Source organism: Drosophila sechellia, chromosome 2R, assembly GCF_004382195.2.
Source record: "Drosophila sechellia strain sech25 chromosome 2R, ASM438219v1, whole genome shotgun sequence".
Lineage (NCBI taxonomy): Eukaryota > Metazoa > Arthropoda > Insecta > Diptera > Drosophilidae > Drosophila > Drosophila sechellia.
In genome coordinates, this window is record NC_045950.1 from 6,306,435 (window position 1) to 6,318,557 (window position 12,123).

The 12,123-nt window shown below is 43.8% G+C and overlaps 2 protein-coding genes across 4 annotated transcripts; one reads left to right on the forward strand and one right to left on the reverse strand.

Annotated features, from left to right (window-relative positions):
• The first annotated feature begins 561 nt into the window (after window positions 1-561).
• LOC6608459 lies at window positions 562-11,727 on the forward strand. 3 transcript variants are annotated; one of them, XM_032714974.1, is made up of 7 exons: window positions 562-729; window positions 5,870-6,129; window positions 7,085-7,330; window positions 8,480-9,479; window positions 9,539-9,967; window positions 10,026-10,308; window positions 10,382-11,727. In XM_032714974.1, exons 2-7 carry the CDS (start codon window positions 5,928-5,930, stop codon window positions 10,574-10,576), a joined length of 2,355 nt encoding a protein of 784 aa, XP_032570865.1. In that variant the 5' UTR covers window positions 562-729; window positions 5,870-5,927; the 3' UTR covers window positions 10,577-11,727. The 3 variants fall into 3 exon arrangements, with proteins under 3 accessions (XP_032570865.1, XP_002033193.1, XP_032570866.1); XM_002033157.2 differs by lacking the exon at window positions 562-729 and adding an exon at window positions 2,860-3,045; XM_032714975.1 differs by lacking the exons at window positions 562-729; window positions 7,085-7,330 and adding an exon at window positions 2,860-3,045.
• Window positions 731-2,432, reverse strand: LOC6608457 (facilitated trehalose transporter Tret1). Its single transcript, XM_002033155.2, has one exon. It carries the CDS (start codon window positions 2,269-2,271, stop codon window positions 937-939), a length of 1,335 nt encoding a protein of 444 aa, XP_002033191.1. The 5' UTR covers window positions 2,272-2,432; the 3' UTR covers window positions 731-936.
• Window positions 11,728-12,123: the final 396 nt, after the last annotated feature.

The following is a 12,123-nucleotide window of genomic DNA, read 5'->3' on the forward strand; positions in this document are numbered from 1 at the left end:
TTGAGGTGGCAATTTTATGCTAAGCTTGATTGCTCAAATAATCAATTATTTGTGCCTGGTGTGCCTAGTGTACTTACCTTGACAACAATTAGAAAGGATTAATGAGAATGGATACAACAATTTATTTTTGACTACACGTCACATGTTATAATTTAAAGACAAACTTAAAATACCTGAAAATAACAAGATATAGTTCCTCTTATACATATTTTGACTACTTATTTTTGTTTCCCATCTTCAGCCAAAGAAAAATTTCTAGTGGCTGGGAGAGACAACTCCGGAAATGATTGTGGGGCGTATGCACGCCGTTTGTCGGGCGGGCGGAGTAACAGGTGGCTCGAATTGAGGTCCTGCTGATGGGAGAGCAACAGTTCGTTCCCGGAATTGGTATGAGCTTTTGGCCTGGCCAGAACGTGTGTACATAACCGCCAGCTGCAGCGCCCGTCAGATGTTCCGTGTGCCATGCGCACTGGCCGGGAAATCGCAACCAGGACCGAAATTGCTGGGGAAATGGCATCCTGTCAGCCGGAAAGCTTTCGACTATTTACCTGGACTTATTTGCTGTTTACCCTCCGATTGCATACGAAGTCAAAGCGCATTTATTTTGCATATAGAGCCTGGCAATTGGCAATTCGTTTCTGATTTCAGTGCAGTGTGTGTCGACTTCTCTTTCCAAGTAGTCCAAGTAGTTGGATTGAAGGATATGCAAGGAATACGTTACGCGAAATGGTGAGTCGGGGACAACACTTAAAATGTCCACAGTTGGCATTTTATTTATAATAATGTCGTGTAGAAAATTGTTAAGACATCAATTTAAATGCATTTCATCGCATTTGACGGTACAAATATTGAGTTCCAATTACACGAAAATTTATCAAAAGTTTGCTCAGAGATCCATAGGCTTGAATACCTGAAGATATCAACGGATTCCAAGTACTATTCGCCCTTCTCGCCCATCTTGGCCTGAATCTCGTTAAGCGTTTTTCCCTTCGTCTCGGGAATTAGGAAGAGAATGAAGACAAAGGCGGCTACCGCAAATCCGAAGAAGATTGCAAAGCACGCGGTTGCTCCAATCATGTCGTTAAGTACAGGGAAAAGAAGGGTCACAATGAAAGCAAAACACCAATTTGTAGTTCCGGCAATCGATCCTGCTAGCGCCTTCACATCCTCGGCAAATAGTTCAGCCATCATCAGCCAGGGAACAGGACCGAATCCCAGGGAGAATCCAATAATAAACACACAAACGGCAATTAGGGCCAGCCAGCCGACTCCAGAATCCATCAACATGCCAAAGTAAAGAGCCATGATCAGGGTGCTGATACCCATCATGCAGGCGGACACCAATAGGAGTATCTTCCGACCGACTTTCTCAATAACCAGGATCGAAATGATAGTGGCAATTGCCTGGACAATGCCCACAATAATTGTAGATATTCGGGGCTCCAGTGTCGATCCAGCCGTCTCAAAGATGAATGTAGAATAGAATATAATCGCATTGATGCCCGTCATCTGCTGGAACAACATGAGACCGATGGAGAGGAACAGTCCCTTGAGGGTAATCCTGCGGCATAGGATTTTCCCAACGCTGGCCTTCTCCTTTTGGCCCTCGGCGCTCATTTCCTTCAGCTCACCGCTCACATCCGCGTCCTTTCCGCGCAGAAATTTCAGGGATTTCTCCGCCTTCTCGGGTTTTCCCTTTTGGGCCAGAAAAATCGGGGATTCCGGCATAAAAATCATCAAGATAAAAAAGATTACGGGCAAAATTGCGCACGCAATGTTAAAGTAGAAGGTCTTTACATAACCTCCAACCACAAAGGCGTACAGAATCCCAAAGACGATTAGCAGCTGGAAGAAGCAGCCCATGGTTCCGCGGTACTGCACCTGGGCTATCTCGGTCACGTACATGGGACAAGCCACGCAGAAGGCTCCTCCGCAGAATCCCACTATGAAGCGTCCGACCAGCAGCATTGCTATGTGCGACGCCAGCAGGATCAGGAGCCATCCGATAAAGAACGGTGGCAGCAGGATTAGCATTGTTACCTTCCGCCCGATCTTACCAATGAGCACGCCCACCGGAATGCACGAGAAGGCTGCTCCCAGAGTCATCAGAGATCCCACCAGGCCCCATTCCGTTTGTCCAGGGGTAAAGCTGTACGCGTTCGATTTCTTGACTTCATTTTCCACCGGTCCTGACCAGCCGATCACTGCGCCAAGGCAAAAGGCGCCCAGTGCGCCAATGAAACCAACAATAAACTGAGTGGCGGTTCCCATTTTTACGCAAAATGCGCGATGAAAAAATCAGTATTCGATTATTTTTGTACAATTTTGAAACAGAGGCAAATTACACTGTAACTATTAAGGTGTGTGTGCAAAGACTACCTAGTTATGAATAGTTCGTTCGACTGAACGTAAAATCCATATGCTACTACTAAGTTCGAATAAAGGCTTTTAATGCTGTTATGCAAGGCCTAGTATGTTAAGTGTTACATTTTTCATACGAAAATCCACTTATTATATAATAATAATTAGTAGATATAAAATATTTTAATTTTACATTCGATTTAGACTGAAAATTGATTAGATCCAAAAAAAGTTTTCCCTTAATATTTAATTATTATTTTGTAGCAGTTGTTAATATCATATATATTCGAAGAAATTGTATAAATTTCAACTATTGGTAAGAATTTTGTTCAGTGTCTTCCCGAACGAAGCTCGCCTGCAGCTGAAAGCTTTCTCTCCGCGCCTCCCACGCTCCCCTTTTCGCGAGGACGAGTGGCGCTCGGCGAGCTTCGGGTGCCGTCGGTCCTCGCGGGTCCTGTATAAAGCATGGAAGCTCCAGAGACTGGCGACACTCTTGGTTCCGCCTTGGCTGAGCACAGAGGTGGGTACAGTGGCTACTGGCTGGCAGTGACGAGCGCTTCCTTTGTGGTGCTGGCGTAGGCGTGACGCCATGTTGTGAAAAGTGTCTGGACGAAAGTGGAAAATTCGCACGGAAAACTGCACTCGAAAGTCGCGGAAATAAACAGCATTGTTGAAACAATCCAAGTGAGTTGTGAAAAGTGCAAACTTTTTGGCCAGTGACTGTGTGTGTGGCGAGGAAATTACGCAAATGTTGCACAGGATTTTCCGTTGCCATTGATTTCGCTGGTGGGCGTGTGTATATATGCATATATATATATATATATATATATATATATATATATATATATATATAGACATATTTATATGCGTGGGAGGGCGAAGCGGAGCCAAAATAATTGCGTACAATTCATTTGCAACTCCCGGGATTCACTAATTGGACAATGGAGCTGATGAATTGTTTGTTGGCCTGTTGACAAACTACCTCGGGCATTTCCCTGAATATCTGATACATACACACGCTCGCAAAATCTTGGCTAACAAGTTGGCAACTTCCCCGAGGACAGGACATTTGCCTCGTTGGCCTTAAATATTTTAAGGCAAAAAGCTTTTACCGGCCCCTAATTAGCCGCTTCCTTTGCCGCCAGAATGCATTCACATTCACTTAGTCGCCGGCCAAAAGCCCGATTCAATTTGTCCCAATTCCCGCAAAAGGATCCCTTTTCTAGCGCAAAATGGCCGAGTCCTGCTCCTGGTATATATGTATATATGGAGCAGTAGTATCCATGGTTACTGCGACAAATTCAATTACGACGCTAATTTAAATGCCCTGCTGGGTCGCATTTGTTCGGTCGGGAAATCTGATTGGCGAGAGGCAGAGTCTTTTCAGTTGAAACTCAATAAATTATTAGCACTGACTCCGTTTGATGTAGGAAACGTAAGACGACAGCGGCATCAATCAATATTAATCATACGCCCCGTGAACCACTTGAACGGTTGGCAGTGATTCCCACTAACCCGTAAATTATAAAGACTTTAGTTCCTTGAATCGAGCATAATTGAATTAGCATAGACAGAGAATATGATATTGAATTAAAACGCCGCTTAAGAAGCAATGCATATAAATCATACGCCCTGTTCGCCAACAAAAATGTGCTTTAGAAAAGATTCTGTTAGAAAAAAAATACGATTTTCACTGCAAGCTTAGCAGAATGATAACTTTTCTTAGATAAGTTGCTAAAATTTCTTATTCAAGATTATTTGTTCTGTCATAATTGTTCATACATTTATTTAAATTTCAAAACCGCAAAAGAAACATTTGTAAGCAAACTATAACTAAAATCTTTGTAGGATAAACAACTGTATCGTAAGATAGTCTCAACAAAAACACTTAATACTAACTTAGTATATGTATCCTTGTGGATTTTAGAGTTCGTTTAGCTCAAAGCGGCTTGTGCTCCTGGCCGAATTTAAAAAAAAAAATGGATACAGAGTAGCCCCATTTAATTTCTCTGCACATTGTAAGAGCCTTAGTAGATGGCTTATAGGAGCTGCATCATCCCGATCAACAGGCATGTGGCCGGGAAACCCTTTGCAATCGAGGGGAAATGGAATCTGCTTTATGCAGCTGCGTTTAATCTGGATTAGAGCGGAGGCACAGACGCAAAAACATCAACAACTGGGGGACTCGCTTTCTTAGACAAAAGCCAGCCAAGCAGCAATAATACAATGAACGTGGACTGAGACGAACCAACAGCTGCAGGCGAGACGCAAATAGGGTTTTTTCAGCAGCGCGGGAGTGGCCATAGAAGCGCAGGAAAAGCCAAGGAAAGCGAATGAAAAGCGTCGGCTGCCTTGACATTTAATAGGGGAAAAATGAAAAGCAAACGTGGCCACCACAGCTGTGAGCCAAGTGAGAGGAGCACAACTATGGAGATGAGTGGTTGTGGATAGAGGGTACTGGGTAGTGGGTAGTGGGCGTCCTGGTATGATTACCATATATGTATTCTGCTTCCAAGCCATATATTCCGTCCGAGAAATGCGTAGCATACTTATGTGCGCCACCATGAAGCCGAGAAGAAGCGGAGGAGCGAATAAATAAGGTCGGGATGAGCATTTCAATGGCAGTTGGCATCCGAGCAGCAATTCAAGTTTCCCATAATTGCCAGCTTGGCTTTTGTCAGCGGCCAAGAATGCCGATGCCGGAAAGTCAGGCGGGAAAGTACAAGAGCTCATCGGATGAAGTTTTCCCCTCTAATTTGCCAAGCACGCTGGATATTTGCAGGCACATTGGAATTTTATTGATTTATATTCCTTGGTCCTTTCTATATGCATGAGGCTGTGGGATTCGCTTCATTAGTCAGTCAGGATGAAATGGGCAGATTATTCAAATACTTCGTGCGGCGTAAGTCCGGAATTTTCGGGTACCTGCTGCTCGTTTGCATAATTAAGCGAGGAAATATGGAATTTCACACGCCATCAAGTGGCCGCGAAAAGATGACACCTGATACACACTCACAAACACCCACACACACACACACACACCGATAAAAATCCCACCCACACTGCGACACATACATATATTCATGCACGGAAAAGGAGAACGCTTTAAAGTGCAAATGTAATTAAAAGTTTTTTACGCACCTGTCGCAAACGTGTCGCGCATTAAAAACCATTTTAACACCGTTCGTTCAACGTTTAACTGGTTTTCCTAAGCCACGTTTCCCGATCGAAAATTGTTAACAATTCAATGCGGGTTTAAATGCTTATTTTAAATATCAGAGTTTTTAACATAAGTTTCATAAATAAACATAAATATACGATGAATACAAATACAAAGTTTAAGAGAAAGAAATCTTTTAAAAAGCTATTATTTTTTGATTTCCTGTTTGCTGCTAAGATATTAATGTCCTAGACTAGACCAAGGACTTTAGGAAAGTGCACAGGATAATCTTCGAAAGAATCTTATGAATTTAATATTTTTAACAATACTTGCACTATTTTTTTCCAGATTCAGGAGTTCAATTTGTTGTCAGAGTAAAAGAAGAAGGAAAGCAGCCAGCGAGGCAATGGCAGCAATGGCCAACCGATTTGTAGGCACCAGTGGTGCCATGGTGGTGCTGCTGACGGTGGTGCAGTGCATCCTAGCGACACCACAGCGCACCGCCGCCTTTTCGCTGCAGGCGGCCGTGGATGAAATGCATCGTCGCGAGGCGGCCAAGTATCCACTGAACGCCCCTCCACAACCCGCTCTCGACGACTGGGATGAAGGTGAGTTTGGGGGGGGGTGCTGGGCGAATCTGGCCGGGAAATTGGTTTCCCTCGGGGAAAAGCTCAGACCTTCACCTTTGCTCACACGTTACGCCGTCGTAAGTTAATCAAGCAATTCCCCATGTAATTTGAACTTTGATTAACGTTAAGGTGAAGGTTGAACTAGAATGAACGCCAGGCAGGACCTTTTGAGATGCTCCAATCCACCTTGTAGTTTATCAATTTTTAATGCATACCCTGTACTTGTCGATTTTAGTTATCTGTGTGCTTTAAAAAAATTAAAAACTTTGTTTGAAAATTTGAAGTAGTTTGGAGTAGATGTCTTAAAACTTTTACAGAATATAATCATACTTAACTTAGATATATAGAAAAGTAAATATAGAAAAGTAAATAGTAAAAATAGTATTTATGAAATTAATACAAAGGTTTAGTGTTTGAAAGTTTATAAATGATGGCTACTTAATATGTAAAATTTGTATTTCTATCCTAGCGCAATACGATTTAAAAAATATTAAAAAAAAATAGGTCTAAATCGGAAACACACAGTATTTGTATGTGCATAAAATCCCAAAAATTATATTTTAAAGAAATTTCTGTTCAGTGAAGCATATTTTGCCATATGCCAATTCATATGCCGAAATATTAATATTCGATTTGTGTGCCTGATTCTGAAGATGATGGCCGTCAACTGCATGTGTAGATTATGTAACCGCAAGTGGCTGCTGAAGTCTGAAAGTGATATCCATCACAGGCAAACGTAGAAGTCGGGAAGCCGCATGCGGAGTGCACGTGCCCCGGATAGCCGATCCCCAAGCACAGATTTTCCGGATTTTCCCCTCACAGTCACATGTACCGCTGTTACTTTTCCTCGTTTCCTTCTTTTCCTTTTCTTTTCTCTTTTGGCCACTCCACCTCTTCACCAAACCCTCTTCACCACCCCGAAACGCTCGCACAGATGGCGATTTATTTGGCAAGAATAGGAATCGGAATCGCCATCGAGGTAATAAGGCACTTGGCAAGTACTTAGAACGCGACGAGGACAACTACGGTCCGGATCACAACCTGGGCTTGGGCTTGGGCTTGGGTCTGGGCATGGGCATGGGTCTGGGACTCGATGACGAAGGCGACTTGGGCCCCAGTAATCTAGTCGATGAGAAGAGAAAGCGTTTCTCCTCTTTTCGCGAACGTGACGAGCAGTTCGGTAAGTTGGAAGCACAGAGCACTGAGAATCACGCACCTTCGGAATACTTACTCACTATGAAGGTCCTTCACGTAGCACTGCACCATGCTAGTTTGCTGTTTTATTATAAATTAATTGGAAATATGTGAGCATGAAAGTTAAGCTTTACTAAATTACAAGACTGAATGCTTTGTAGAACTCCATTAAATATAAGAGTTTAATATAATAACTACCCATTCCTCATAAAATAGAGCAACTAAAATTGATTTGTTACGTGAATAAATGGCCAAAGCTCTCTAGAGAATGACGCCATGCTTTAAGGTCCTTTTTTTTCCTAAATATCCTGATTGAGGAGCGCACTAATGGACAAGTATTAGCACCTTGCTCAAGTGGCTACTTTTCAATGCGAATGCCCGAAAACGAACGATTTATGCGTCTTATCCTTAAGTGCTATTATCCTGACCCGAACTGTGGACATCCATGAGCATCGGCGAGCATGCGTCCACTTGAGCAGCCAGCGGAGGGAGTATGGAGTGGATTGGGCCAACAATGGGCTGGCTGAAACCACTTAGCTCCGATTAACTTGTGAGTGGGACGATGCTCGACGGCTTCACTCCAGAGTCCCGATGATGAATGCAATCAGCTGGAAGCGGCTCAGGACCGACAGATCCTGCCTGTCTTCCTGTCATTTGATATAATGGCCGGCCGACCCAGCAACTTGATGCATGTCCTCCACACACACACGGCCAGTATTTATCGACTCTCCTTATCGCGTATTATGTTTTGGCGAAGGTCAAAGTTAAGTCATTTTTCATTGATAGGAAAAACACATCGACGAAAATCAAGATATTCATCAAGTTTTAAAGCTAAATAGGAAATAACATTTAAATAAATCGCAAACTGCATCGTTATATTATATAACGAAAACCATCATTTCATCCCACTTCATCCTTTAAATAAAATTTGAATGTTATAATCTTAGAGTATTTATTATAAAATAGAAAATCAATCAATACCAATATTTCAATATTAAACTGTTCATGTTTTGCACAAATTAATGGCTAATGATTATATTTAATCAGTGTGGCTATAAATAAAATATGTTTCACACATTCAGTAAACTAGAGGATTAAATTAATTTCTCTAATTCTATTTCCCAATCTTTTCCAGATGGATCCGCTCCTTCGGCTTTCCGCGAACGTGAAATCCAGCCACTGAACGCTGAGCCCGCTCACAATGAGCTCACGGAGCAGTTTCTGCGCGAGATCGAAGAGGCCAGGGATCGGGATGCAGTGCGTCAATGGTGGCGCCACCTGGACCAGGCGAAAACCCAACAGGAACCGGAACAGGAAGTCGAGCAGTTCGAGCAGAAGAAGCGGATGCGAGTGCCACCTTACTACTTGCTCATGCAAAAGAAGCGCTCCTATCCGGTTCTGCCATGGTTGCCGTACAACGGCGATAAGAGGAAACGATTCCCGGTGGCCAAGAGGAGCACCACCAACTCCAATCCGGAATCTCCACTGGGCAGAACCGATGAGCGAGTGGCCCAGGAGCTGAGCGAGCTGTTCGGCAAGCCCGGAGAAGCGCAATCACATACCGAGGAGAAACGCAAGCGGTCGGCGGATGAGCAGCCAAAGGTCACGACCAATCTTCCTGAATCCCCGCCAGCCACCGCCACCGCCTTGGGGGATATGCGTCTGGAGATCAACTTTCAGCGGGTGAATGTCACGCCCAAGGAGACACCCACATCCGCTCCAGCTGGCGCTGGTGAATTGGTCCAGCATGGCGGCCATGCCGGTCATCATGGTGGCCATGTGCCTGGAATGTCACCCGAGTATCGTCATCGCAAGCGAAGCGATCATGCGCATGGCGACAACACGGAGGATACCGAGGCGGACGAGCACGATGAGGAGGGTGAGGAGAGCTCCGATGAGGATGACCACGACGAGTTTGACGAGGAGGACGGTGAAGCTGACCTGGAGGCGGAGGAAGCCGAGGAGCAGCGGCGCAAGAAGAAACGAGCTGCTGCCAGTCTAACTGGAAATGGTGGAGGCAATAAGCACCTCCATGCACCCACTGTGGGTCACCTGATGCTCCGTGCCAAGAAGTCCATAGATTGGTCGCAATACTTCGGGCTGGATCGCAAGAAGAAGTCCTTGCAGAAGAAAGAGTGAGTTTTGAAGGGATTTAAACATTTCTTATAAACTTCATAAATGTAAATCCTAACAGAAACCTAAAGAAACGCAGTGACGCGGATAGTAGCACCAATAATGATGAGGAAGATGACGATGACAGCTCGGAGGCGGAGAAAAAGAAGCGTGACTTCGATGCCGAAAAGTTGGACAGCATGGACAAGAAGCTGCAGTCCATCGAGGACTTCATCATCGACGAGACCATCAAATATACGGGTGCCCACGAGGGACTCAACAGCAAGGACGACATCCGCAGAATCAAGGACCATGTCCTCTCGCGCTTGGCAACCGCTTACAGTCTGGAGAAAATGCGCAGGGCTCTGGATAAGTTAAGGAGATCAGTGGACAACGAGAGTCACCTGATGCGCAATACCATCGAACCGGAATCCGAGGAGAACGCGTTGGACTCCAATTACTGGCTGAACAAAAAGTCGGTGAAGAAGGAGCAGGCGGATCAGCCGGCAGAGTGAGTAGTGCCCATCAATCTGCAATATTTCGATGTATATATTTCTCTAATCCTCCAGAGACTCGAGACCACCGAAGGACATGGAAAAGAGGAAGCGCAGTGGCTACTTGCGCTATCCGGAGCAGCCAAATACCATGGAGGAGGCCCTCAGCCTGGGCAGCGCTCCCTACGAGACCCTAAACGACGCCTATCTGGGCAACAAGAACTACATAGTGGGCTCCAACCAGTGCCCCATCATCGAGTCCATGGCGGAGCGCTGTCGGGGCGTCGATCTCATCTCCGGAGACATTAACCAGGAGCTCCTGCCCCTCTGCGGTGTCCACCAGATATGCTATCTATGTGTAAGTGGTGCGCCTGGATGCCTTAATCAATTATTAGTTAACTATAGTTTACCCATTGCATTTCCGTTTCCAGGGTGCCTCGCAGGTAGCCTGCGACTATCAGTACTTGGCGGAGGCGGATAGCGTTTGCGGCGACAGCAACGACTGCCAGTCGGCGGCCCGTTCCATCCTGATGATCCTGCGCGGATCCCATGGCCGGCAGCTGGGTCCTCGGGAGTGCTTGAAGAATCCCTGCTTGTACAGGGCCATGCGGGAGATTGGGCTTTAAGCGAACTGCTCCGGATTGCCGCCCAGTGTTTTCCTAACGTCTCTTTTGCGTGCGTTTAAAAAGAAAATATGAAAACTTCGTAATGAAAAGCAGAGAGAGAGAGAAGATAACAATATGAGCCCAAAAAAAACCAACATAAAAACCTTGCTGAACTGGCAAAAATCTAACAAACGATTGTTTCAAAACCAAATAGTCGTCGCATACAATGACATAATATTTTGATGGATTTTCCTGACCGCCCTGCGAGGCGGCAGCAGCCAACTAGAGTTTTCCAGATACCTAAAGAGATGCATATAGATATATATACAATTTGGATTCAGTTAATCGCAGTAGACGCCCGATGCGGCCCGATTTATTTGGTTTAAGTGTTCAGCGTGAAATGGAATTTTTCGAAACATATTTGCACGTTTTATGGGTGTTTAAGTGTACAAACGTGATCATAGACGAAACATAACAAACATACATATGCTTAACCAAGCCATACAAGTATTTAATCCACACAGTCAGCTTTTTAAGTAACTTAACTCGCTTGACATTCTAAGCAAGATGAAAGGCAGAGCTCACATTGGCAGCTAGTCCTCCAAAGTCACCGTCAGAATTCTTCTAATCGGTTCTGACTTGGAGGTGTGCACATACATACACCATACCATACACCTACACACTATACTCGTACATATATAACGATTTTAGCCTACACTGGGAAAAAAAACTATGTATCTTTGCGAACGCCACATGCAGAGCAACTAACTATAGTATCTGAGACTTCTCTCTCCGCATTACTTGTCTACAGATGAACATATACATTAATGTGTTTCAACGTGCTTACAATAAATGGACATAACTAAGACAAATATTTGAAGCTCTAACAAATCTATATATGTGATTATTAATATATACAAGGAGTTTAATAAATGTGTAAATCTTTTAGGGCCAGCATATATACCAATATGAACAACAGCAAGACGTTTGGTTGCGAAATCAAAATATTATTAATGTATTTACATAAACGAACAAATATATATTTAAACTTGATGTATATGCTACAGTTTGAAAAACAAAACAAAACAGAACAAATCCCGTCTTTGAAAATATTTATTGCTATACAGTTATCATAAATGTCGAATATAAATATATCGGGATTATCCCAAAAACCGATGGCCTTTTTCCTCGGGTGTTTTCAAATTATTGGCCTGCTGCGAGTTAATTGTCATATTTTGTTTCCCCTTTTTAATTGTAACTCACAAAATCATGAGCAGTGTTTTTCTGGAATTCCCGACATAATGGATCCTTCTGGACAATTTGTGGTTCCTCAAGTGCAAAAAAGTTGTCTTAACCAGTCCGAGAAATACATTTCCTTTCCTATTTACCGACGCCCAGGAGTGATGAAGAGATCTATTGCATCTTCTTTTACAGCTAAGCATCAAGAAAATTTCAAGAAAAATATAAAAGACTAACGAAGACCTTGTTTCCATTCACCTTTCATAATGTTTTAATAAAAGTTTAAAAAAACGTCTGAAATTTGAATTTAAATTTAATGGTTGGTGTCA

Excerpts from the sequence above, each read along its gene's own strand:
- LOC6608457 (XM_002033155.2), bottom strand. The coding sequence starts at position 2,271 with ATGGGAACCGCCACTCAGTTTATTGTTGGTTTCATTGGCGCACTGGGC.
- LOC6608459 (XM_032714974.1), top strand. The coding sequence starts at position 5,928 with ATGGCAGCAATGGCCAACCGATTTGTAGGCACCAGTGGTGCCATGGTG. Across the intron at positions 6,130-7,084 it reads TCTCGACGACTGGGATGAAG|ATGGCGATTTATTTGGCAAG; the intron begins GTGAGTTTGGGG and ends ACGCTCGCACAG. Across the intron at positions 7,331-8,479 it reads CGAACGTGACGAGCAGTTCG|ATGGATCCGCTCCTTCGGCT; the intron begins GTAAGTTGGAAG and ends AATCTTTTCCAG.